This window comes from Vigna angularis, chromosome 9 (genome assembly GCF_016808095.1).
Source record: "Vigna angularis cultivar LongXiaoDou No.4 chromosome 9, ASM1680809v1, whole genome shotgun sequence".
NCBI classification, from domain to species: domain Eukaryota; kingdom Viridiplantae; phylum Streptophyta; class Magnoliopsida; order Fabales; family Fabaceae; genus Vigna; species Vigna angularis.
Window position 1 is genome coordinate 12,596,183 of NC_068978.1, and position 25,398 is coordinate 12,621,580.

The 25,398-nt window shown below is 38.1% G+C and overlaps 2 protein-coding genes and 1 non-coding gene across 3 annotated transcripts; 2 read left to right on the top strand and 1 right to left on the bottom strand.

The window, feature by feature from the left end:
- The first annotated feature begins 1,159 nt into the window (after positions 1 to 1,159).
- LOC128194158 (small nucleolar RNA R71) lies at positions 1,160 to 1,267 on the top strand. Its single transcript, XR_008245473.1, has one exon. It is a non-coding gene; the product is annotated as a small nucleolar RNA R71 (small nucleolar RNA).
- Positions 1,268 to 4,451: 3,184 nt separating this feature from the next.
- On the bottom strand, positions 4,452 to 6,263 carry LOC128194072 (uncharacterized). Its single transcript, XM_052868735.1, has 2 exons — positions 5,788 to 6,263; positions 4,452 to 5,717 (listed from the first exon to the last, which is right to left on the bottom strand). The coding sequence occupies exons 1-2, from the start codon at positions 5,817 to 5,819 to the stop codon at positions 5,210 to 5,212; spliced, it is 540 nt and encodes a 179-aa protein (XP_052724695.1). The 5' UTR covers positions 5,820 to 6,263; the 3' UTR covers positions 4,452 to 5,209.
- Positions 6,264 to 20,938: 14,675 nt separating this feature from the next.
- On the top strand, positions 20,939 to 21,427 carry LOC108346535 (uncharacterized). Its single transcript, XM_017585610.1, has one exon. It carries the CDS (start codon positions 20,939 to 20,941, stop codon positions 21,425 to 21,427), a length of 489 nt encoding a protein of 162 aa, XP_017441099.1.
- The last annotated feature ends 3,971 nt before the right edge of the window (positions 21,428 to 25,398 follow it).

The following is a 25,398-nucleotide window of genomic DNA, read 5'->3' on the forward strand; positions in this document are numbered from 1 at the left end:
CTTTCATCAAATTCACCTTAAAACCTGCATAAAACACTAAAATCAAGCATAAACCTGTCCAACTCTCTTATTTCTAAAAATATGAACAAAAGCATGATTCTAAGCTAGTTTCTAAGTGTTAAAGGTTGCTTTTGGTATCAATTTTAAGTATAAAAATAACAATTTTTCAACTGTTATCAACACGCCAATGAGTGCCCGCCACGTGTCAATCTCTTTCTCCAAAATTAGGGTTCTTAATTGAGCAAAGAAGCTTGTGCTGCCTACGCCGCAAGAGGGGTTGCTCTCTGGGATGCTCGAAGGAAATTGATTCGTGATTGATGAAGACTGGAGGTAGAATTGATCTCGCGATGGTGTTGGTTCGAGGAAGATGGTGAAAAACAAGAGTTTTGTGAGAGATTGGGTTTTACTATGTGGTTTTTCTGAAGGTTGAAGAAGATAGTGACGTGGAAGAAGCTGACTGGTCTATTTGGTGTGCAATAGGATCAGTGACGTGGCATTATCTTGGTGGTTGGATCTATTAGTGGTGGACTGCCACGTGGCAGAATCTGGCAGAGTCTGATTTAGGAGGGGTAGGAGTAGGAAAATTTAGGGGTTGCAGGAGAAAAGGTGTAGTGTATGGCCTTGGTTGTTGGCCTGTTTCAGAAATAAGAGTGTATGTAGACATTTTAGGAGGTGCAAGGTTAAAGACTGCGTGTTTGGCCCATCTATACATTATTTATCAAATAAAATCTGATTTTGGGCCTTAATTTGCAATTTGAACCAATAAAGCTTTAATTCCAGCAGCACAAATAAACATTAGAACATCCAAGAATAGTTTATGCGCTAAAACTCACTTTTTACGTCTCTTTAATTCGCAAACCCAATAATTCCAATTGTCACAGATCCACTTTAAATCAACCATTTAAGCACAAATATCCCATCAAAAATTTGAATTTTAAAGCATAAATGTGGGCATAAATATGCACTCATCACTTCCCTAACAACAATAGCATCATTTCTCGCACTGAACTGGTGGGAGTTAGAAGTCATCTTCTCAATCAAATGTTTTGCTTCAGCAAGCGTCTTGTCACCAAGCGCTCCTCTACTGGCAGGGTCAATCATACTCCTTTCCATGTTGTTTAGACCTTCATAGAAGTATTGGAGAAGGAGTTGCTCAAAGATCTGGTGGTGTGGACAACTTGCACAAAGCTTCTTAAATCTCTCCCAGTATTCATATAAGCTTTCTCCACCAAGCTACCTAATCCCAGAAATGTCTTTTCTGATAGCTATTGTCCGGTATGTGTTAAGACTCTGGCAAGTGTACCGAATCCTATCAAGTAATATAAAATGGTAAGACCAAGTATCGTATCCCAAAGGACTCACGACACTAAACAGTTATGTAATTTCTTAACCAATTAAGACTTAAAAACAATTTTTGGGGGTTTTCAATGCAAATGCAATAAAAATAAACATGAATGTAGGCTAAACACAAGGGTGAATGGATGATATTGAAAATATGATATGAATATGTTGTTGGAGTTAGATTTCACCTAGTTTGCTCTCATGTATATACGAGTTCTACTTCTTCCTTAATGTCAATGTCACTATCTAAAGTACTTAAAACCCGATTCCTTGGCGAAGAAAGCCTATCCTTAATTACTAGGTCACAATTCCTTGCATTCCTAACAATTAATTTTGCATTACGATTAGTAGCTTAATGAATGAGTTAAACAAAGCAAGCATTGAGTGAAGAAGAATTACCCTAACAATTAATGAAAGATGAATAAATAATTAAGAATCAATTCAAAATACATGAGAGTTTAAGAGGTTACATCTTTCCCAACAACAAATAAGGTTTAGTTTTCCATTATCATAGAAAAACTAGATGAACAATGGAATGAAAGAATGAAAAAGATAGAAAACCCTAGAAAGAGAATAGGAGAGCTGTCACATCCCCAAATCTACCCCCAATGGGTGAAAAGTTTGTTTTTGTGCTTAAGCCATCAAAAGATACAATCCCTAGGACGTCCAAACCCTTAAATAGAACATAAAAATAACAGAAAATGGGTCCAAGCCCATGAAACTGGCGCTCAGCGCCCCACTTATGGTGCCCAGGCGAGCTACGGGTTAAAGCTGGCGCTCAGGTGCCCTTCTAGGGCACCTAGGCGTGGTGCGGGAAGAAAATTGGCACTCAGCCCTGCTCAGGGGCGCTCAGCCCTGGCGATATCATTCCAAAACTCACTTCTATATATTGTTAAAGATTCTTCGAGGCACATTATTAGCTACAAAATAAAGGGAATTTAGTGATAAAATCATAAAGTATAACCTCTACTCACTTATTCGCAAAACTATACTAAAAACATGAGTTCAAACAAGCTTCTAAGTAACAAAGGGTTTATTTAATATCAAAATTGAATCACAGATTACAGTATTTCCAACCGTTATCAGGATGCTGGGAAGAATTTTTCCAATAACAGTCTCTTAAGATCATCCCAGCTTGTGATGGATCTTGGTGCAAGGTAATACAACCAATCATTTGCCACTCCTTCTAGTAAGTGAGGGATGCCTTCAAGAAGATATGATCCTCCAAAACATCATGAGGCTTCATAGTGGAGCAAACAATATGGAACTCCTTCAAATGCTTGTGTGGGAATTCACCTGCAAGACCATGAAACTTCGACAACAAATGGATTAGTTTAGTCTTGAGAACATACGACACGTCTTCATCAGGATATTGGATGCACAAGCTTTCATAAGTGAAATCAGGTGCAGCCATCTCCCTAAGAGTCCTCTTGCGAGGTGGAGGTTGTGCCATATTGTTCTCGTTATGAAAAATAACAGAATCAGAATCAGATGCAACAGACGCAGTAGATGCAGAATGCACAAAATATGGAACAGTGGATGCAGAAGTAGACTGTTGAGACTCTAACGGTATGGACTCAAATGGTGGGACTGACTCTAAAAACAAATTCCTAATATGCCTAGCTAATCTATGAAAAGTCCTATCAATTTCAAGATCAAAGGGTGGTATTTGCCTAAGATTGCCCCTAGTCATACACTAAGTCAACTTTATCAGCAAAAGTCAACATAATGAAAACATAAGGGGTTAAACAACAAGTATAAGCAAATCAACTCAAAATGGGCTGAAAATTTGTGACAAATCCCCAAAGTGTAGCTAGGTCAACCGACACTTAAAAGTGTGAAAAATGATGAAAATAAAACTTCAAAAATAAAAATGAAATAGTAAATGGCCTTTTTTTGGAATTCTAGGGCCGACCTCTTGGCATTCGGAAGGAGCAATCAATAGCTCGCATTTTTCCACCCAAAAAGCACATATGATACGTCAAATTCGGACATCGTGACCAAAAGTTATGTAGTCGCAAAGTTCGGGCTTACCCATTTTTCACAAAAGTTGACCGGGACAACTAGTGACGCTTCTGGGATTTTTCTATGAAAATATGAGCCAAAAGAAGTGACCACACCAAAATTAAAAAAAAAAAAACAAGACCCCTAGCTATCAAAACCAAAAATGCCAATTAATTAGACAAAATTGGGCATTATTCACGCTCCAGCACAATTGCCACTCAGCGCCAACGCACCAGCACACAAAACATACACAAGACACACATAAACACATAACACAAACCTAAAACCAAACCGTTGATCCCCGACAACGACGCCAAAATTTGATCGAGGTCGTACCCGAATCAAATTTTTATGCAATTAAGTGCAGTATAAACTAGGAAGTGGCTCCTATGTCGTGTCTCAAAGACCAAACAATGGTTCGGGATTTAAGTCGAACACATGGTGGGAGGTGGTTTATGACAGTTTTGTGAACTAAAATGCTACCAAATTCAAGCCCGAATTCAAACAACAGTGCAAAACAGGTTGGCCACTAGTTTAATTGCAATTGTTTCAATCCTAGATTAACAATAATTAACAATATTCCTCCTTTTTTATTAATACAGTATCTAGAATGCTCCATTCAAGTGCTCTCATGACATCTTTAAACCGGACGACTAGCCTACTAAACGGCTAAAAACCAAGTTGATGAACTGAGAGTTCCAAAAGGAACCACTGTCAACTTGACCGGCCGGTGAACGACGAGTTCATTAAATGAACCACTGTCACCCGGTTCCACTAAAAACCAAGTTGATGAATAGAGATTTCCAAAAGGAACCACTGTCAAATTGACCGGGCGGTGAACGACGAGTTCATTAAATGAACCACTGTCGCCCGGTTTCGCTAAAAATCAAGTTGATGAAAGGAGAGTTCCAAAAGGAACCACTGTCAACTTGATCGGGCAGTGAACGACGAGTACAATAAATGAACCATTGCCGCCCGGTTCAGTAAAAACTAAAAAGTCGTCGAACGAGGCGCACAATAGAAAGAACCCCGATCATTTATACGAAAGTCGTCAAAGCCGAACGTTTATAACTTGGCATAAAATAATGCGATGACGAGGCCACATTAGAACACAAAAATAAAATGCCATTATATTCAGAGTATTTTCAGGGTATACATCAAGCTATGTTAGTCGGTCGTTGGAGAAAAAACTAAAAAAAACCTATGTTTTCTGCCTGACCAAGCTGCAAAAGATTAAAAAACAAACAAAATATTCCCCCTCCCAAATTCTCCTAAATATGTAGAAAATACTCCCCGTCGGCACCATCATCATCCTCACTGGCCGGTTCATCCTCCTTGACCGGCTGTGCAGTCACGGTAGGAATCTCTTCGTCGCCAGAAGACTATGCGAGCTGCACCAACGTCCCATCGATAACATCCTTCTCGATGTCAAAACCCCTTACGTACGGGTCGTCAATTCCCAGTAAGAGAGATGCCTGGCGCAAGGCCTTGTTAAAAAGCCTTCCTCGTGCTCGAACACAACCGAAGCAATCAAAGAGGCGATCTTTTCATTGGCCTGTTGGAGTTTATTAAGGAGGGTTGCGTTCTCCGCGACCAACTCTTGTTCCTTCTCAACCTGCTTCGTGGCAGACACCTTCAACTTGCCACACTCCTTGACCAGGCGATCGTTCCTGGCCTGAGCGGCCCGCAAAAATTCGATGGACTGGCTCAATTGAAGCCTGACATCATCAAGTTTAGACTGAAGGTCGGCCTGCTTCTTCTCACAATCACCATGAGCAATCCGAAGCGCCTCCACTTCAGTTCCGAGATCAGCAGAGATCTTCTTCTCGGCCGCAAGCTCCCCTAGCACATGCTTCGCACCCCGCTAATCCACAAAGTCCCGGAGGTACCACGCCATCATAGACACCCGGGTGGTAAGCTCCAATGTGGCATTAGTCACTTTGCCTTCGGAGAGCGGCTCCACCAACGTCCGCTGAAGGGAGCTCATGTGAAAGTTAGTCTTGTGACTAACATTAAACTCGGTGCTAAAATGTTCGCCCAGAAGAGGTCGGGTGGAACTCCCCTTCTTTCGATTCTTCTTAGAGGAAGACTTGTCTCCCTCCTTGTGGGCTTTCGTCTTTCTCTCTAAGGGAAGAGCCGAAGTGGTGGCCGCCTTAGATGATTGTTCAAGAAAAACGATGGGGGTAGTAGGTTGACCGGCCGTAGCAACCCCAGTTGTTGCCGCCCCTGATGAAGACGGACGGATCAACGCAGAAGCACTCCCCTTATTGGGAGGTGGTGGTCTAGGTGCCCGACCGACGGTTGAGGAACCACCTGTCTCCTTTCTGAAAGCCATGAAGTTGGATTTGCGGGGAGCTGCGACCGACATGATGCTTGAAAATATGACAAAAACTTAGCTAAGTTAACATCAAAGCACTAACTAAAGCGATCAAACCAAAATACCATACGGAACGCCACTTCGGTAGAATCCTCATGGCCAAGGCATTTAACAAGGTCGCGGGCAGAGAGGCGGCGGGGAAAGTTGTTGATGATCCTTACAGCCTCTAGGTCAGTCGGGTTTAAAAGGAGGACCGAATAAGCCTTTATTTTTCGAGGGTTCCTTGTCCAATAAAATGGGAACAGAGGTGTTCCGGACTCCTCATGGAATTCGGATCGACCGGTCTCCCTTATTATGACCATAAAGTATTGGTCTTTAAAATTGTTAAAAGAATGAGAAAAGGGATTAAATAAATATCTATCCTTTACGAAAGTTAAGGACACCCAAACTTGCTTCGCGAGACGGCAGAGGGTTTGTATCTTTGGCTGGAACGAAGCAGAAACACAGTTTTCACCCCTTGGGGGTAGAATTGGAGATGGTGACGGCTCTCCTCTTCTCTTTCTCGAGTTTTTCTATCTCTTCCATTCTTCCATTCCATTGTTCATCTAGTTCACCATGAATATGGTGAACTAAACTTATTTTGTTGTTGGGGGATCAATGTAAATCCTTAGAAACTCTCTTGTATGGAATTTGTTCTTCAAGATCATTTTTATGATACATGCTTTCTTTCATTAATAGTTAGGGTTTTTCCTCCTTGCTCAAAGCATGCATTGTTTAACTCATTCGATGTCATGATTATTGGTTTTGTTGATATGGACACATACGGGGAAATTTAGATCTGGGGAATCTCTCCCATCAGTATATTACAAACCTAGACATAAGAGTATGATAGTTGGTTACCTTTAAGCTTCTGTTAACTATAATGCATGATTAATTGCTAGGGAGACAAGACATTGTAAACTAGTGATTATGATTAGGCTTTCTTCGCCGAGACATCAGGTTTTAAGTAACTTAGAAAATGGCATTAACATTAATGAAAAGAATGATGAATTCCTAAATACAAGAGAGTGGATAGGATGAAATTGATAAACCCCAACAACATATTCATCCATATATTTCAATTCATGTGTTTTGTTTCTTCTTGCCCATTGATCATCATATGCATACATATTTACTTTTCAGTCTTTTGCATTTGAAACTTACAACAATTTGTTCACAAGTCTTAATTCATAAAAAAATCACATAACTGTCTAGGTCGTGAGTCCTTTGGGAGAACGATACTTGGTCTTACCAGGTTTATTACTTGATACGATTCGGTTACACTTGACCGAGGGTTAACAAGTTTTTGACTCTGTTTTCGGGGATCGAAAATTTGTTCATCTGTTTTTCATTTGATTGAGAATTTACTTTGGTTAAGTGTATGATCGCCCTCAAATTAATTAAGAATGTACTTTAATTAATTTGAAACTTAAATAATAATCAATTGAACAATTATCTGTGAATAACCGATGATGAATCTATCTTGGAAAAGAAGTGGAATTACCCTATTTCGTTATAATCGTTTTTAAGTCTCTTATTTGTTCTTTAAACCTTCTCCAAACATCATTTTTATTCTTGAACATTGCATTGCATTCATAAGATTCAAATATTAAAAGGCAATTCCGTATTCGTTGGGAGACGACTTAGGATTACTTTAACCCTATCTACTTTCTTGAATACTACTTGGCAATACTGAAGTTGCCCTGAAAAGTAGTATTAATTTGATAGCTTCAACGACAACCTATCAAATTTGGCGTCGCTGCTGGGGAGTACGGTTAGTATTTTGAATATTTTGATTCTTATTTTTATTTTTATTTTTATTTTTATTTCTTTATCTTTATTTTTTTAACGCATAGACATTTAATTTAATTTGAGTTATTTTGTAGTCTTTAGTCATTATTGTTTTAGCAAAAAATCTTTGTTCTTGTTTTAATTAAGAATTTCTCTTGAGAAATACTTGAGGTTAGTTTGAATACACTCTGACTAGGAAAGACTTGGTACTTAAGTTGTCCATTGCGACGCACCTCTCTTTCCTGGGAGTGGACCTAACAAGTCTCTCTTATCTCTTATTTGAAATCTTTCTCTAAAGCAAGAAGAAAAGAAAGAGAGAAGTAACAAAGAAAAAACTTCAAGCAGATTGCATAGTGCATGACCAGACCTAACCCAGGATAATTTTATCAAATTAACCCAGAAGTCGAAAGGAATTTGCGTAAGCTGCGGAGAAGATTGAAATTTGGGTGTTCTACTGAGGGAACACTTCCTACATCTGAAGTCATACCACCTTCTTTATCTCCCATCACAAACATACCATCCAATATTTTACCTGATCCTAACCCAAACAATATGTCACAAAGAACCATCAAACAGTTAGCCACCTCCCACAATACAGCTATCCGAAGTAACATTGAATACCCTAATGAGGAGTGGGAGTTGAGACCTGACCTGTTAAATGCCTTACCAAAGTTCAATGGGTTATCAAGGGAGAATCCACACAAGCACTTGAGACAATTTCACATGTTGTGTGAAAATTTTAGATCTCCTAAGATCACAATAGAGAGCCTTAAAATGAGAGCTTTTCCATTTACTCTTCAAGGAACAACTCAAGATTGGTGGTATTATCTCTCTGCACGTATTACAAATTGAGAAACTATTGAAAGACTCTTTCTTGAGAAGTATTTTCCTGCATCTAGATTATCAGCTATCCGTAGAGAAATTCAAGATATAAGACAGAGAGATAGAGAGAATCTTAGTGAATATTGGGAAAGATTCAAGAAACTATGTTCTTCATGCCCTCAACTCCAAATGGAAGATTTTATTCTAAGCTTTTATGAAGGCTTAAGTCCTACTGATAGGTCATGGGCAGATGCTGCAAGCGGAGGATCTTTCTTAGATAGGTCACCAGAAGATGGTATAGATCTAATAGAATGGAAGGAAGTAGACAATCAACAGTATGGCACAAGAGAAAATTCAGTGACTTTGTTGAAGGGAGTGCATGAAATTGATAATGGTGCAGTTGATGGAAAGAGGATAGATGAAAGATTGAATAAGCTAGAAAGCAAACTCGATGAGATTGCAAGTTTGTTTAAAACCTCAACTCCACAAATTGCTAAGAAGTGTGGAATTTGCATTTCAACTAACCATTATACTGATGAATGTCCTAGCTTGGTGGAAACCACTGTGGAAAACCCATCTCAAGCTTTTGCTGCAAACATGTTTGGAGAAAATAAACCATACCAGAATTATCATGATTCGTCCTCCAATAGATATCAACAGAACAAGTAACCTTATGTTCCACCTCAACAAAGGCAGCAATCTCAGCCTGAAATGTCAATGCAAGATTTCATGAAAATAATAGTTGAGCAAAATTCGGAAATAAAGAAATCAATTGCAGAGTTGACTCAGAGGGTGGATAAGTTAGAGGCTAACGAATCAAATAAACTTCCTGCACAAACAGTGATCAACCCGAGAAATGTAAATGCTATTACTTTGAAAACAGGTAAGCAGGTAGAAGGCCCTGAAGGAGCCCAAGAGGATGAAGATAAAGAGAAAGAAGAAGCAAAAATTGATGACAATGGAGGATCAAGTGAGCCATCGCATGAAACTACCACTGAAAAATCCAGGTTAATATCTTCTAACTCTTCTAAAAATTCTTCTTCATCTCATTCTCCACCTCCTCCATATCCAAATCGATTAAAATCGAGAAACAAAAAAATGGAGGAATTAGACTAAGAGATTTTAAATACTTTCAAGAAGGTAGAGATCAACATTCCTTTGCTTGATGTTGTTAAACAAATCCCTAAGTACGACAAGTTTTTGAAAGAATTTTGCACAAATAAAAGGCGCATTAGAGATAATGAGATTGTGAATTTGGGAAGAAATGTTTCAAGCTTGGTTAAGAAACACATTGAAATACCACAAAAATGCAAAGATCCAGGTATGTTTTCTGTTCCTTGTACTATTGGAAATTTAAAGTTTGATAATGCCATGCTAGATTTAGAGGTTTCCATTAATATAATGCCTTTATCAAGGTTTACTTCTCTATCTTTGGGACCTCTTAAGACTACTGGTGTGGTCATTCAACTGGCCAACTGTAGCATAGTTAACCCTGCAGGTGTGCTTGAGGATGTCCTTGTCCGAGTAGACAAGCTAATTTTTCCTGCCAAATTCTACATCTTGGATATGAAGGATGAAGATGGAATCAAGTCATCAACTATTATCTTGGTAAGACCTTTCATGATGACAGCACGAACCAAGATAGATGTGCATGCAGGAACACTGACCATGGAGATAGGTGATGAGAAGGTGCATTTTAATGTATTGGAAGCCACGATGCATCCAATCGAAGAGCATTCTTTGTTTTATATTGATTTATTCAATGAAATTGTAAATAATTTTTCTGTTAGTTTCTTGGATATTTTTTCAACTTTTTCTCCATCTTTGGACTTTTCTTTTTCAAACATGTCGTGCCTAATTTTGGACGACGAAGAAAATTGTAAAACAGGTGATATTGAGGACGCAGTGTCAATAGATGATTCCTCTATAGCATCCGAGTGTGATGTTGAGGTGGCTGAGATTACCTTAGGCAGTAAAATCCTGCCATCTGTGGTACAACCACCCGTTTTGGAGTTGAAACCTTTACCATCCCACTTGAAATATGCTTATCTTGAGAGGGATAGGAAACTTCCTGTTATTATATCTGCATTGCTTACTGATGAGCAGGAAAAACAACTATTACAGGTTATCAGAGATCACAAGAAAGCAATAGGCTGGACTTTGGCAAATATTCCTGGTATTAGCCCTTCATTTTGTATGCACAAAATACTTTTGGAGGAAGGTGCTAAACCAGTGAGACAACCTCAGAGAAGACTGAATCCTCAACCGATGGAGGTTGTCAAGAAAGAGGTAACCAAGTTGCTACAAGCAGGTATTATATATCTCATTTCTGACAGCACTTGGGTGAGCCCTGTACATGTGGTTCCCAAGAAATCTGAAATCACAGTGGTTAAAAACGAGAAGAAGAAGTTGATTCCTACTCGTATTCAGAATAGTTAGAGGGTTTGTATTGACTATAGGAGATTGAACCAAGTGACTCGAAAGGACCACTTTCCTTTGCCATTCATGGATCAGATGCTAGACCGTTTGGCAGGTAAGTCACATTATTGTTTTCTAGATGGATTCTCCGGGTATTTTCAAATTTGTATAGCCGCGGAGGAGAAACATAAGACTACCTTCACTTGTCCTTTTGGTACATATGCTTATCGGAAAATGCCATTTGGTTTATGCAATGCTCCTAGTACATTTCAGCGATGTATGCTGAGTATTTTTATAGACTTATTGGAGCATTGTATTGAGGTTTTCATGGATGATTTTAGTGTGTATGGTTCATCTTTTGATAATTTTTTGGCTAATCTTGCAAGAGTTTTGTTGAGATGTGAGGAAACTAACCTTGTTTTGAATTTTGAAAAATGTCATTTTATGGTGGAACAAGGTATAGTTTTGGGTCATGTTGTCTCCAGGAATGGTATATCTGTAGATCCTACTAAAATTGATGTTATTTCGCAATTGCCTTACCCCTCTTCTGTACAAGAGGTTCGATCTTTTCTTGGTCATGCAGGGTTTTACAGGAGGTTTATACAGGACTTTAGCAAGATAGCTAATCCTCTATCCAACTTACTTCAGAAGGATGTACCATTTGACTTTGGAGGGAAGTGCAAAACCTCTTTTGATTCGTTGAAAAGGGCACTCACTACCACTCCCATCATTCAACCACCTGATTGGACATTGCCATTCGAGTTGATGTGTGATGCATCAAACTTTGCAGTAGGAGCGGTACTTGCACAAAGAAATGGGAAGCTACCACATGTGATATACTATGCTTCCAGGACATTGGACACTGCACAGGCAAATTATACCACAACTGAGAAGGAATTACTAGCTGTTGTATTTGCCTTGGATAAATTTAGATCATACATACTTGGATCCAAGGTAATTGTTTATACAAATCATGTTGCATTGAAATTCCTTCTAAAGAAAGCAGATTCCAAACCAAGGTTGATCAGATGGATGCTACTGCTCCAAGAGTTTAACATTGAGATTCGGGACAGAAGTGGAGCCCATAGTCTAGTAGCAGACCATCTTAGTAGGACTAAAAAAGAAGAAGATGAAATTCCTATTCAGGATGACTTTCCTGACGAAGTCCTGCTAGCATTAACTTCTGTAAAAGGTATGTATCCTGAACCTTGGTTTGCGGACATTGTTAACTATTTGGCTGTTTCAGCTATTCCTCCATCTTTCTCCAAATCTGAGAAAGCCAAACTGAAAAGTGAGGCAAAGTACTATGTATGGGATGAACCATTCTTATGGCGCATTTGTAGTGACCAAGTTGTAAGGAGGTGCGTTCCTGACATAGAGATACCTTATGTGCTTGAATTTTTTCATTCATCACCTTTCGGAGGACACTATGGCACACAAAGGACAGGTAGGAAGGTGTTGGATTGTGGATTATATTGGCCTACCATCTTTAAAGATGCACAGAGGATATATGAAAATTGTGAGCAATGTCAAAGGGCAGCTAGATCCATCACAAGGAGGGAAGAGATGCCTCAACAACCAATGCTATATTGTGAGGTATTTGATATTTGGGGTATTGACTTCATGGGTCCTTTTCCTTCTTCTTCTGAGTTTTCTTATATTTTGCTTGTTGTAGACTATGTTTCCAAATGAGCGGAAGTCATAGCTACAAGGACTAATGATTCTCGAGTTGTTATGAGTTTTGTCAGGTCTAACATTTTCTATAGGTTTGGAATACCACGAGCCATCGTTAGTGATTAGGGGACCCAATTTTGCAATAAGCTGTTAGAGAATATGTTGAAAAAGTATGGGGTGACGCATCGCATTGCTACACCATATCACCCCCAAACTAATGGACAAGTTGAGGTCTCTAACAGAGAGATCAAGAAGATATTGCAAAAGCTAGTGAAGCCAAATAGGAAGGATTGGGCCGCAAGATTGGATGATGCACTTTGGGCACATCAGACGGCCTACAAAGCACCAATAGGTATGTCACCTTTCAGGGTTGTATTTGGAAAGGCTTCCCATCTACCTGTGGAGATTCAACACCGAGCCTATTGGCCTGTGAAAGCTTGTAACTTGGACATGGAAGGAGCAGGGAAAGAGAGAAAGCTCCAACTGCAAGAACTAGAGGAGATTAGGCTCACAGCCTATGAAAACTCCACTTTTTACAAAGAGAAAACCAAGAAATTCCATGATCAAAAGCTTGTGACCTAAAAGGATTTCAACATAGGTCAAAAGGTGTTAATGTACAAGTCCAGGGTAGGGCCTATGAGTGGTAAATTACGCTCCAAATGGGAAGGTCCATTCATTGTAACACAAGTGTTTCCCTATGGAGCAGTGGAGATCAAGGAATAATCTTCTGATAGAATCTTCAAAGTTAATGCCCATCGTCTGCGGATATTTAATGAAAATCAAGACATGCTGAACAAGACGATGGATGGAGCGAATTTGACCACTCCAACATTCCTTCCACCATGAAGGAGGTAAGTACCCTCATACTTTTTCTTTGCATTCTACATATAAGGCATACATTGAGGATAATGCATAGTATAAGTGTGGGGGTGTGTGGTGAAACAATTAATTTTGTTCCCTATTTTGTTTTTTTTAATAAATATTTGCATTGGATTTGAGAGTTTGAATCAGTAACTGGGATGATCATGAATTAAAAAAAAATCAGTCATGTTGATATGAGTGGATTGCTTTTATGATTTGTTGATTGAGTTGACTTGAGAATTTCCTAATTAAATCTTTTGTGAAAGAAATTTGAAACCATGTGAGTTTTAGGCTTAATGTTAAGGATGGACCACCATGTGCCATACCTATTTTTCTTTTTTGATTTGCCCATGTTTTGTTGATACTCTAATAGTTAGCTTGATTCTGTGTTGTGCAACTGAGGTCAATATGCATGATTTGATATGATTGAGGCATTTCTTGTTTTAGCTACTTGGCCAAATAAACTTGTCCTAACATTAATCCATTGAAAACCCCTTTGAGCCTTAAGCCTATTTCCAGTCATTATCAAATGAGAAAAGAAGAAAAATCATATGTTCCTTACCTTAGGAAAGAAGGAGTAATGGATTCTGCTAGAAGTAAAGTGATGAATAAGTGTGTGGGTGAGTACCTCACCCACAAAATAATGAAAAGGGCAAAAAGGAAGATGAAAAATTGGAGTTTTAAAAAAAGAAAAAAAGAAGGAAAAAGAGAAAGAAAAGTAAATCTTCCTTAAAAGAGCAAGAAATAGATTTGTCTTTTAAATCAAGTATCATTACTCTTTCTATATCAATTTCAAAAACTCAAAAATTCCAAGAAAATTCCCTACATTTGCCTTGGCCTCAATAAAACCTTAAAACGCCCTCATGATCAATAATTGCATGTTTTCTTAAGTGTGTGAATGTTAGAGTCTTGCTAAATATCAATGATGTCTACTTACATGGGAATTTTGAGTGTAAGCACAAGCCAAAAACACTTGAGAGAGTTAGGGAGAAATAGATACATTTTGACTTGAGTGTTATCTTTCATATTTGATTTTCTTGGGAATTCAAAAAGGTTAACTCATGTGTGAAGAATAGAGTGATTTCATTTGCATGTCCTTGCCTAAATGATTCATCTATGTCCGGTGTTGTTCATTCTTTTGATCCAAATGCAAATATAGAATAAAATGACTCAGAACAAAGTCTTGGAATTAATCAATTTTTCCCAGGAGTTCAAAAGGATAAGTGTGGGGGTGTGATGAGTGCATATTTATGCCCACATTTATGCTTTAAAATTCAAATTTTTGATGGGATATTTGTGCTTAAATGGTTGATTTAAAGTGAATCTGTGACAATTGGGATTATTGGGTTTGGGAATTAAAGAGACGTAAAAAGTGAGTTTTAGCGCATAAATTATTCTTGGATGTTCTAATGTTTATTTGTGCAGCTGGAATTAAAGCTTTATTGGTCCAAATTGCAAATTAAGGCCCAAAATCAGATGTTATTTGATAAATAATGTACAGATAGGCCAAACAGGCAGTCTTTACCCTTGCACCTCCTAAAATGTCTACATACACTCTTATTTCTGAAACAGGCCAACAACCAAGCCCATACACTAAACCTTTTCTCCTGCAACCCCTAAATTTTCCTATTCCTACCCGTCCTAAATCAGACTCTGCCAGATTCTGCCACGTGGCAGTCCACCACTAATAGATCCAACCACCTAGATAATGCCACGTCACTATCTTCTTCAACCTTTAGAAAAACCACACAGTAAAACCCAATCTCTCGCGATACTCTCGTTTTCCACCATCTTCCTCGAACCAATGTCACGCCTCCATCTCCGCTACCATTATCTGCACAACCAGCGTCATCGCGAGATCAATTCTACCTCCAGTCTTAATCAATCACAAATCAATTTCCTTCGAGCATCCCAAAGAGCAACCCCTATTGCGGCGCAGGCAGCACAAGCTTCTTTGCTCAATTCAGAACCCTAATTTTGGAGAAGGAGATTGACACGTGGCGGACACTCATTGGCGCGTCATCTTGAGTCAAAAATGGTCAATGCTGTTTGAATCTGGTAAAAGGTGGTCAACTGAGGGGCTTTCCTGCAATTTCAAAAATTAAAAAGGGGGCTAAAGTGCTGATAGAGGAAATTTCAAGGTATTTGTGCAATTTTGGAAATTCAGAAAAGCTAAAAGATAAAATTCAGTTGTTGAATTAATTTAATTTCGGAATATCAACAGAAAATATCTTCCAAACAATGTTATAATTATCTAAATCTTTTAGTTATTTGGAAGATATAAGATAAAAGATTCTGTCAACTGAATATTTATAGTCCAAGCCCAATCAAGCCCTATATAAAGAGACCCAAGGGAGGCAGAAAAGGGACTTGACTTCACTTCATTCATTCATTCACCACTTCTCTCTCTTATTTCATCTTGTATTCAACTCCATTCATGGAGAGCTGAGCATCTAGGGCTATTCTACTGTAATTCCATTATTGATTCTGAGGTTAGATTGAGTTAATGCAATTGTTGATTTTGATTATTGATTTAAGTTGTTCTCTCTCTATGTCTTTCATCTCTCTATCAAATTAAAAGCAAATATTTTTGCATCATAATGTGTTTAAATCTACATGCATATTGATTATATGAGTTCTAAGGTTTCTAGGTTTAATTGAGAATCTACTTTGATTTAATTTAAGAACTTTCATATGATTAAATGGTTTTTACTATTAATTGAGAATGTACTTTGATTGGTAGTAATAATTTCAACTATAATCAATTGAGAATTTAGTTTGATTGATTAGTTTTTAATTTGGTTAGGCGATTTAAGAATAGACATGATTAAACACAATAGGATTTGATTGAGAATGTACTTTGGTTGAATTCATTGTGAATAATCTAGAAAGGTTTTGCATTTGATTGAGAATTTACTTTGGTTAAGTGCATGATCGCCCTCAAATTAATTAAGAATGTACTTTAATTAATTTGAAACTTAAATAATAATCAATTAAACAATTATCTGTGAATAACCGATGATGAATCTATCTTGGAAAAGTAGTGGAATTAGCCTATTTCATTATAATCGTTTTTAAGTTTCTTATTTGTTCTTTAAACCTTCTCCAAACATCATTTTTATTCTTGAACATTGCATTGCATTCATAAGATTCAAATATTAAAAGGCAATTCCGTATTCGTTGGGAGACGACTCAGGGTTACTTTAACCTTATCTACTTTCTTGAATACTACTTGGCAATACTGAAGTTGCCTCGAAAAGTAGTATTAATTTGATAGCTTCAACGATAGCCTATCAGGGAGTTAATGATGTAGCTACTCATTCTTCATCATCTGCAGATAAGAAATTGGAGAGCAAGCTTGATGCTCTTGTGAGCTTGGTGACACAGTTGGCATCCAATCAGAGACCAACACCTCCATCTGTATCTGTTCCACGACTGTGTGGCATATGTCCTTCCAGTGATCATTATACAGATGTTTCTCCTTCTTTGCAGCAACCTATTAGCCAAGATGCTCCTCAAGCCTATGCTGCAAACAGCTATAGCAACAGACAACCATAGCGGCAACAAAATTATGACTTGTCCAACAACAGGTACAACCTTGGGTAGAGGAATCACCTAAATCTTAGATGGTCCAATGCTCCCTAGTATCAGCAACAACAACCAAAGTAGCAACACCAGACACCACCTTTCCAGAATGTTGCAGGTCTGAGTAGACCATATGTGCCTCCACCAGTTCAATAGTATCAGAGGCAACACCAACAACAAGAGATATCTGCCCAACCTACTCCTCAACCTTCCACTTCTTCTGAGCCTACATTGGAGGAGCTTGTGAGGCATATGACTATTCAGAATATGCAGTTTCAGCAGGAAATAAGAGCTTCCATCTAGAGTTTGACGAATCAAATGGGGCAGATGGCCACACAACTGAATCAGGCACAGTCTTAGAATTTTGATAAGTTACCATCCCAGATTGTGCAAAACCCAAAGAATGTTAGTGTTATCACCCTTAGATCCGGGAATAAGATTGTTCTACCCACAATGTCATCTCCTGCACCTACATCTGCACATACACCTGCACCCCAGCTTTATCATGCTACTTCTCAGAGAAAAGAGCACCAGGCTGGTCCAAGCAGGATATTTGAGGCAAGTGGACCTTCTTCCTCTTCCGGTGGTTGTTCTTCTTCTTCTTCAGGTGGACCTTCTTCTTCTCCCACCACCATCACTAGTCCATCTCCTACCTTGCACCATCCGATTCCTCTTCCATTCCCTCCAAAGGAGATGCCTAGCAAAAAGATGGAGGAGGTAGATAAAGACATTTTAGAGACCTTCAAGAAAGTGGAGGTGAACATACCTCTACTAGATGCAATCAAACAGATTCCAAGGTATGCCAAATTCCTCAAGGAGTTGTGCACACATAAGAGGAAGATGAAGGGAGATGAAAGGATTAGCATGGGCAGAAATGTGTCTGCACCAGGTACATTCTGCATCCCTTATGTGATTGGGAATAGTAAGTTTGAAAATGCCATGCTTGATCTGGGTGCCTCCATTAATGTGACGCCTTTATCCGTATATAAATCATTGTCTCTTTGTCCTCTACAACCTACGGGTGTTGTTATTCAACTGGACAATAGAAGTGTTGCCCACCTGATAGGTTACACAGATGATGTTTTGGTTAGGGTTGGGGAATTGATTTTTCCTGTTGACTTTTATGTTTTGGAAATGGAGGAGGGATTCTCTCATGGATCCGCCCCCATCCTTTTAGGCAAGCCATTTTTGAAAACTGCCCGGACCAAAATTGATGTGTATGCTGGAACTTTATCCATGGAATTTGCTGATATTATTGTTCACTTTAACATTCTTGATGCAATGAAGTTTCCAGCTGAGGACCATTTTGTGTTTAGAATTGATATTTTGGATGATGTTGTTGAGAAATTTGTTGCTGATGAGTTTTATTTTGTGCATGATAAAGAACATTATTTTCTATCTTCTTTGTATACATGCATTGAATCAAAATTTGAATCAGAATATGTCAATGATGTTGATTATGATGTGGATTTTGATGTGGATTTTCATATTGTTGATATTGCTGATGTTGATGATGTATCCGTCATGGATATTGTTGTTGAGTCCAATGAGATGGGTGTTGTGCCTTTACATGTAAATTCTTTAGAGTGAGAATGCACTAACCACGTTGTAGGAAGTACAGATGAATCTAACTTGCAGGCACCCATTCTTGAGTTAAAACCACTCCCAAATAACCTTAAGTATGCATACTTGGAGGATGATGAGAAGAACCCCGTGATTATTTCCACCTCCCTTGATGCTAATCAAGAGGAGAAGTTGTTGAGTGTGCTGAGAAAGCACAAAAGGGCCATTGGTTGGACATTGGCTGACATACTTGGCATCAACCCATCTACTTGTATGCACAAAATTCTTTTAGAGGATGGAGCAAATCCAGTTAGGCAATCACAAAGAAGGCAAAACCCTGTGATTATGGATGTAATCAAGAAGGAGGTGACCAAGCTTCTACAAGCTGGGATCAACTACCCCATATCAGATAGTCAATGGGTGAGCCCGATCCATGTTGTTCCCAAGAAGACTAGCCTTACTATGGTAAAGAATGAGAGGAATGAGTTGATTCCTACAAGAGTGCAAAATAGTTGGAGAGTTTGCATTGATTACAGAAGGCTCAACCAAGCAACCAGGAAAGATCATTTCCCCATGCCATTCATCGATCAAATGCTAGAGCGCCTGACAGCTAAGTCCAATTATTGCTTTCTTGATGGTTTTTCTGGGTATTTTCAAATAAATATTGCTCCCGAGGATCAAGAGAAAACCACATTCACCTGCTCCTTTGGCACTTTTGCCTATAGGAGGATGCCCTTTGGCCTATGCAGTGCCCCTGGTACCTTCAAGTGGTGCATGCTTATCATTTTTAGCGACTTTCTTTAGAGTTGCATGGAGGTGTTCATGGATGATTTTACTGTATATGGATCCTCATTTGATGGATGTTTAGAGAGTTTGGAAAAAGTTTTGCAAAGATGCATTGAAACAAACCTTGTTCTCAATTTTGAGAAATGTCACTTCATCGTTGAACAAGGTTTGGTTTTGGGGCATATTATTTATAGCAAGGGAATAGAAGTAGATCATGCTAAGATATTTGTGATTTCGCAATTGCCTTACCCCTCTTGCGTGCAAGAGGTTCGATCTTTTCTTGGACATGCAGGTTACTATAGGCGCTTCATCAAGGATTTCAGCAAGAAGGCGCTTCCCTTGTCCAAACTGTTGCAGAAGGATGTTGAGTTTGACTTTGATGACAGATACAAGAAGGCTTTTGACTACCTTAAGGAAGCTTTGACTAAAACTCCTATCATTCAGGCACCAGATTGGACAACCTCGTTTGAGCTTATGTGTGATGCATCCAATTATGCATTGGCGGCTATCTTGACGCAAAAGATTGATAAGTTGCCGTGAGTGATCTACTACGCTTCCCGGACTTTGGATGCTGCCCAAGCAAATTATACCACTATTGAGAAAGAGTTATTAGCAATTGTGTTTGCTCTTGATAAATTCAGGTCTTATTTGCTTGGTTCTCATGTTACTGTTTTCATTGACCATGCAGCTCTGAAGTTTCTTTTGAAGAAGGCTGAGTCAAAGCCAAGGCTGATCAGGAGAATGCTCCTACTCCAAGAATTTGATTTGCAGATCCAAGACAGGAGTTGAGCACAAAATTTGGTTGCATACCACCTCAACAGGATTGAAAGAGCTGATGATGAAGCCAATGTCTTGCCCATCCAGGATGACTTTCCTAATGAGAGTTTATTGACAATTTCGGTTTCTTACCCTACTCCTTGGTTTGCAAATATTGTTAATTATTTGGTTGCTTCTGTTTTTCCTCCCTTAGCATCCTGTGCTCAAATTGCTAAAATTAAGAGTGATGCTAAGTACTATATTTGGGATGACCCGTATTTGTGGAAGTTGTGCAGTGACCAGGTTACAAGGAGATACATTCTGAACCATGAGATTGACTCGGTCCTACAGTTTTGTCATGCTTCCTCACCTGACAGTCATTTGGGGATTCAAAGAACGACTTGTAGGGTACTTGATTGCGATTTCTATTGGCCTTCCATCTTCAAGGATGCATAGAGGATTTGTAGCACCTGCGAGCCATGTCAAAGAGCATGAGGATCACTTTTATGGAGACAACAGATGCCTCAACAGCCCATGCTATTCTGTGAGGTATTTGATGTTTGGGGTATATATTTTATGGGTTCTTTTCCTGTTTCTTTTGGTTTCTCTTACATTCTCCTGACTGTGGATTATGTTTCAAAATGGGTGCAAGCTAGAGCCACCAAGACTAATGATGCTCAGGTTGTTTTGAATTTTGTTAGATCTCACCTCTTTTGCAGGTTTGGAGTGCCTAGAGCGATTGTTAGTGATCAAGGAACCCATTTTTGCAATAGGTCCATGCAAGCTTTGCTCAAGAAGTATGGGGTGGTGCATAACGTCTCTACACCATATCACTCACAAACCAATGGGAAAACTGAGATCTCAAATAGGGAGATTAAGAGGATTTTGGAGAAGATTGTCCAACCCAATAGGAAAGACTGAAGTAATAGGTTGGACGATGCTCTTTGGGCACACAAGACTGCCTACAAAGCACCGATATGGATGTCTGCTTATTGGGTTATCTTTGGAAAGGCATGTCACTTACTAGTGGAGATTGAGCATCAGGCATATTGGGCTGTGAAGTCTTGCAACTTCTCCATGGTTCAAGCTGGAGAGGAAAGAAAGTTGGAATTGAATGAGCTTGATGAGATCCGATTGGAGGCCTATGAGAACTCAAAGTTCTACAAGGAAAGGACAAAGAAGTTCCATGATAGTTCAATTGTTAGGAAAGACTTTGAGGTTGGCCAGCAGGTTTTATTGTATAACTCTAGGCTCGGACTCATGGTGGGTAAGTTAAGATCAAAATGGATTGGACCTTTTGTTGTGACTAACGTTTATCCTTATGGTGCAGTTGAGATCCAAAGTCCATCCACAGCTAAAAGCTTCAAGGTTAATGGGCACAGATTGAAGCCTTTCCTCAACAATCCTTCTTTGTTGGATATAGTGGTGGAGGAAACGTCTTTGGTCGATCCCACCTCTCTTTTCCCCTGACTCAGGGAGTTTTCTTTTCTCCTTTTCTCACTTTTATTGCACTTTGTCTATATCATTTAACTATTCTGATTGTTGATTTCATGTTTGTGACACATTGAGGACATTGTGTAGTTTAAGTGTGGTCTATTGGGGGAGATTTTTCTTTGTTTAGGTTTCATTTTCTAGGTTATTTCTAGGTTGTTTTTCTTGTGTCTTGTGTACAGTTTTGCATGTTTCTCTTGATATTTAGACTTTGGTTTAGGTTGTAGACTTTTCCTTCACTTCATTGATACTATGATTGGTTTGAAATCCTTGCTTTTATATACTTGGAAAGATGATTATGATGTTTGAGAGGTTGAATTGATTGTGACAGAGATACCCTGTGTGAGAATTTGAGCCACTTGATATTCTTTCTTGTGTGTGATATGTCTTTTGATTGCTTGCACATATGCCTTGGCTTGACTCTTGTTGATAATTCTTGATTGATATGCATGTTTGCAAGTGATAAAGACAATTTTGTTCTTAAGCCTCTCTAGCCAAATAAGCCTACCTTGTTTGTAATCCTTTGATAACCATTTTGAGCCTATGATTTCCCCTTTTCTTTGTTTTGAAGCTCATACATTAGCCCTAAGTGAAAAACCATGATGACCATAACCTTAGGGAATTTTGGAGCTTTGGAATTGTTTTGGGAACAAGTGTGGTCTCCTTGGGGATTCTGGTGTATTAGTTGGTTGGTTCCTCTTCTTGGTTATGTTGAAAATAAGTTGTGTATCTTGTCTCTTACAACGAGTTGTGTTCTTAAAAGAGAGATTAAAAAAGATACAAGAGAAGGAAAAAAATATACAAAAAAATTGAGAAAAATAAAAGTTTTGAATAATGGAGTCAAGAAGAGGATTGAATTAGAGGTTTTGGGTATTATTTGATTGTATTTTCACTTGTTCCCCATTGCTCCTCTATTCTTTTTGGTTTGTAGCTTCTCATCCATATTTTATCCTGCCTTGTCCTTGGCCCCATTACAACCATGAAAATACCTTTTGATTTGAACATGCATATGTTTTGGGTGTTGATATTAGAGGATTGCCAAGTCTATTTGTAGCTTGCTTTCTTGAGTGCATTGAGTTGACATTGTTTACCCTACACACTTGAGAGAAACAATAATAGTGCATATGTGAGGTTTTGTTACTTTTGATTCACCTCTTGAGTTGATTGAATATTTTGCCATGTCTGGAATTGCTTGGATGATCACCATGAGTATCTGGTTTCTCTGGTTCTTTCTGTGTTGGATGTTGTCTACTCCTTTTCTTTGTCTAGATTCCTTGAGGACTGCGTAAATCTGTTTGTTTTCTTGTGAGTCTTTTGTTTTTGTGTGCTGAGGTTGTGTCACTCCCATGATGTCTTTTGAACTATTCCTTGATCTGTGTCTTGATTTTGACCAGGAGTGCAAAATACTAAGTGTGGTCTATTTTGATGAGTCAATATTTTCTTGACTTCATTTACCTTATTGTACTAGATTTCATTAGGGAATTGTTCTTCAATGTCCATTATTTCCCCATTTTTTGCTAATTGTACTTAATTTGACCAGAAATTCTTATTTTAATTAATTTGAATTATCTGAGGCTAATTATTGTCAATTTTAATTGCAGGGTGTCACGCCCCGATATTTTATCCTGAGAGGGTGACACCGTTTCTCAAAACACAACACTGCTTTTCCAAAAGCATGCGGAAGCGTAAATTTTAAAATAGTTTCAAAACTAATATCGTCTGATACCTTTCATTGAAATCTACATTTCAAATTGAGTTTAAACCAAATAATTTTGATCTCCAATCCAATTAAGAAAATTAAACATATGCAGTTCTAACAACATAAGAACTTTCCAAATGCATTTGAAATCCCCCATTTAGATTCCCCACTCGCAAATCCTCGCATTTCACAGCTTCATCTTCCTTTGTCATATAATCTGCTCCCGTATAACATCACACATTATACGATCATCGCATTCACATGCACAAACACAAACAATAGGGTGAGCTAACTGAAACCAGCATACAATCCATTCACAATCCGTTAATAATACATCCACAGTATTCAATACAGTTAAGCACACCCATTCAACATATTATCACAATATCATTGCTCAACAATTTTACTATTCCACTTATCAAAGTGTTACAACTTCACCTCATCTGATCTACTTACCAAAGTAGTACAAACCAAGTTATTCTCTCTACTTATCAAAGTAGCACCGCAAGACAATACTGTCTACTTACCAAAGCAGTACAGTATAATTAATTCGCCTACTTACCAAAGTAGCATAAACCAAGTTCTTCTACCTACTTACCAAAGTAGCACAAAACAAGATCTTCTGCCTACTTACCAAAGTAGCACAAACCAAGTTCTTCTGCCTACTTACCAAAGTAGCACAAACCAAGTTCTTCTGCCTGCTTACCAAAGTAGCACAAAACAAGATCTTCTGCCTACTTACCAAAGTAGCACAAACCAAGTTCTTCTGCCTACTTACCAAAGTAGCACAAACCAAGTTCTTCTGCCTACTTACCAAAGTAGCACAAAACAAGATCTTCTGCCTACTTACCAAAGTAGCACAAACCAAGTTCTTCTGCCTACTTACCAAAGTAGCACAAACCAAGTTCTTCTGCCACTTACCAAAGTAGCACAAAACAAGATCTTCTGCCTACTTACCAAAGTAGCACAAACCAAGTTCTTCTGCCTACTTACCAAAGTAGCGCAGCAAGACAATACTGTCTACTTACCAAAGTAGCACAATATAGTTAATCTGCCTACTTATCAAAGTAGCCCGATTTATATCATTCTCTTTATCTCTTCCTTCATCATTGATAAGCTGTCGTTGAAGCTATCAAATTAATACTACTTTTCAAGGCAACTTCAGTATTGCCAAGTAGTATTCAAGAAAGTAGACAGGGTTGAAGTAACCCTGAGTCGTCTCCCAACGAACACGGAATTGCTTTTGAATATCTGTGATTCTTACGAATGCTATGCAATGCTTATGAATAAAAGTAATGGTTGAAGAGTGTTTAAAGAATAAATAAGAAACTTAAAAACAGTTACGATGAAATAGGCTAATTCCACTGCTTTTCCAAGATAGATTCATCATCGGTTATTCACGGATAATTGTTCAATTGATTATTGTTTAAGTTTCAAATTAATTAAAGTACATTCTTAATTAATTTGAGGGCGATCATGCATTTAACTAAAGTAAATTCTCAATCAAATGCAAAACCTTTCTAGATTATTCACAATAAATTCAACCAAAGTACATTCTCAATCAAATTCTATTGTGTTTAATCATGTCTATTCTTAAATCTCCTAACCAAATTAAAAGCTAATCAATCAAAGTAAATTCTCAATTGATTATAGTTGAAATTATTACTAATCAATCAAAGTACATTCTCAATTGATAGTAAAAACCATTTAATCATATGAAAGTTCCTAAATTAAATCAAAGTAGATTCTCAATTTAAACCTAGAAACCCTAAAACTCATATAATCAATATGCATGTAGATTGAAACATATTATGATGCAAAAATCTTTGCTTTTAACAAGATAGAGAGATGAAAGACATAGAGAGAGAACAACTTAAATAAATAATCAAAATAAACAATTGCATTAACTTAACGTAACCTCAGAATCCATCAGGGAATTACAGCAGAATAGCCCTAGATGCTTAGCTCTCCATGAATGGAGTTGAATACAAGATGAAAGAAAAGTGAGAGGAGTATGAGAGAATGAATGCCTTAAGTGAAGTCTCTGGGTCTCTTTATATAAGGCTTGATTGGGCTTGGACTCTGAGTATTCAGTTGATAGAATCTTTTATCTTATATCTTCCAAATAACTAAAAGATTTAAATAATTATAACATTATTTGGAAGATATTTTCGGTTGATATTCCCAAATTAAATTAATTCAACAACTGAATTTTATCTTTTAACTTTTCTGAATTTCCAAAATTGCACAA

Excerpts from the sequence above, each read along its gene's own strand:
- LOC128194072 (XM_052868735.1), bottom strand. The coding sequence starts at position 5,819 with ATGAGGATTCTACCGAAGTGGCGTTCCGTATG. Across the intron at positions 5,718-5,787 it reads CCGAAGTGGCGTTCCGTATG|CATCATGTCGGTCGCAGCTC; the intron begins GTATTTTGGTTT and ends CATATTTTCAAG.
- LOC108346535 (XM_017585610.1), top strand. The coding sequence starts at position 20,939 with ATGTCTGCTTATTGGGTTATCTTTGGAAAGGCATGTCACTTACTAGTG.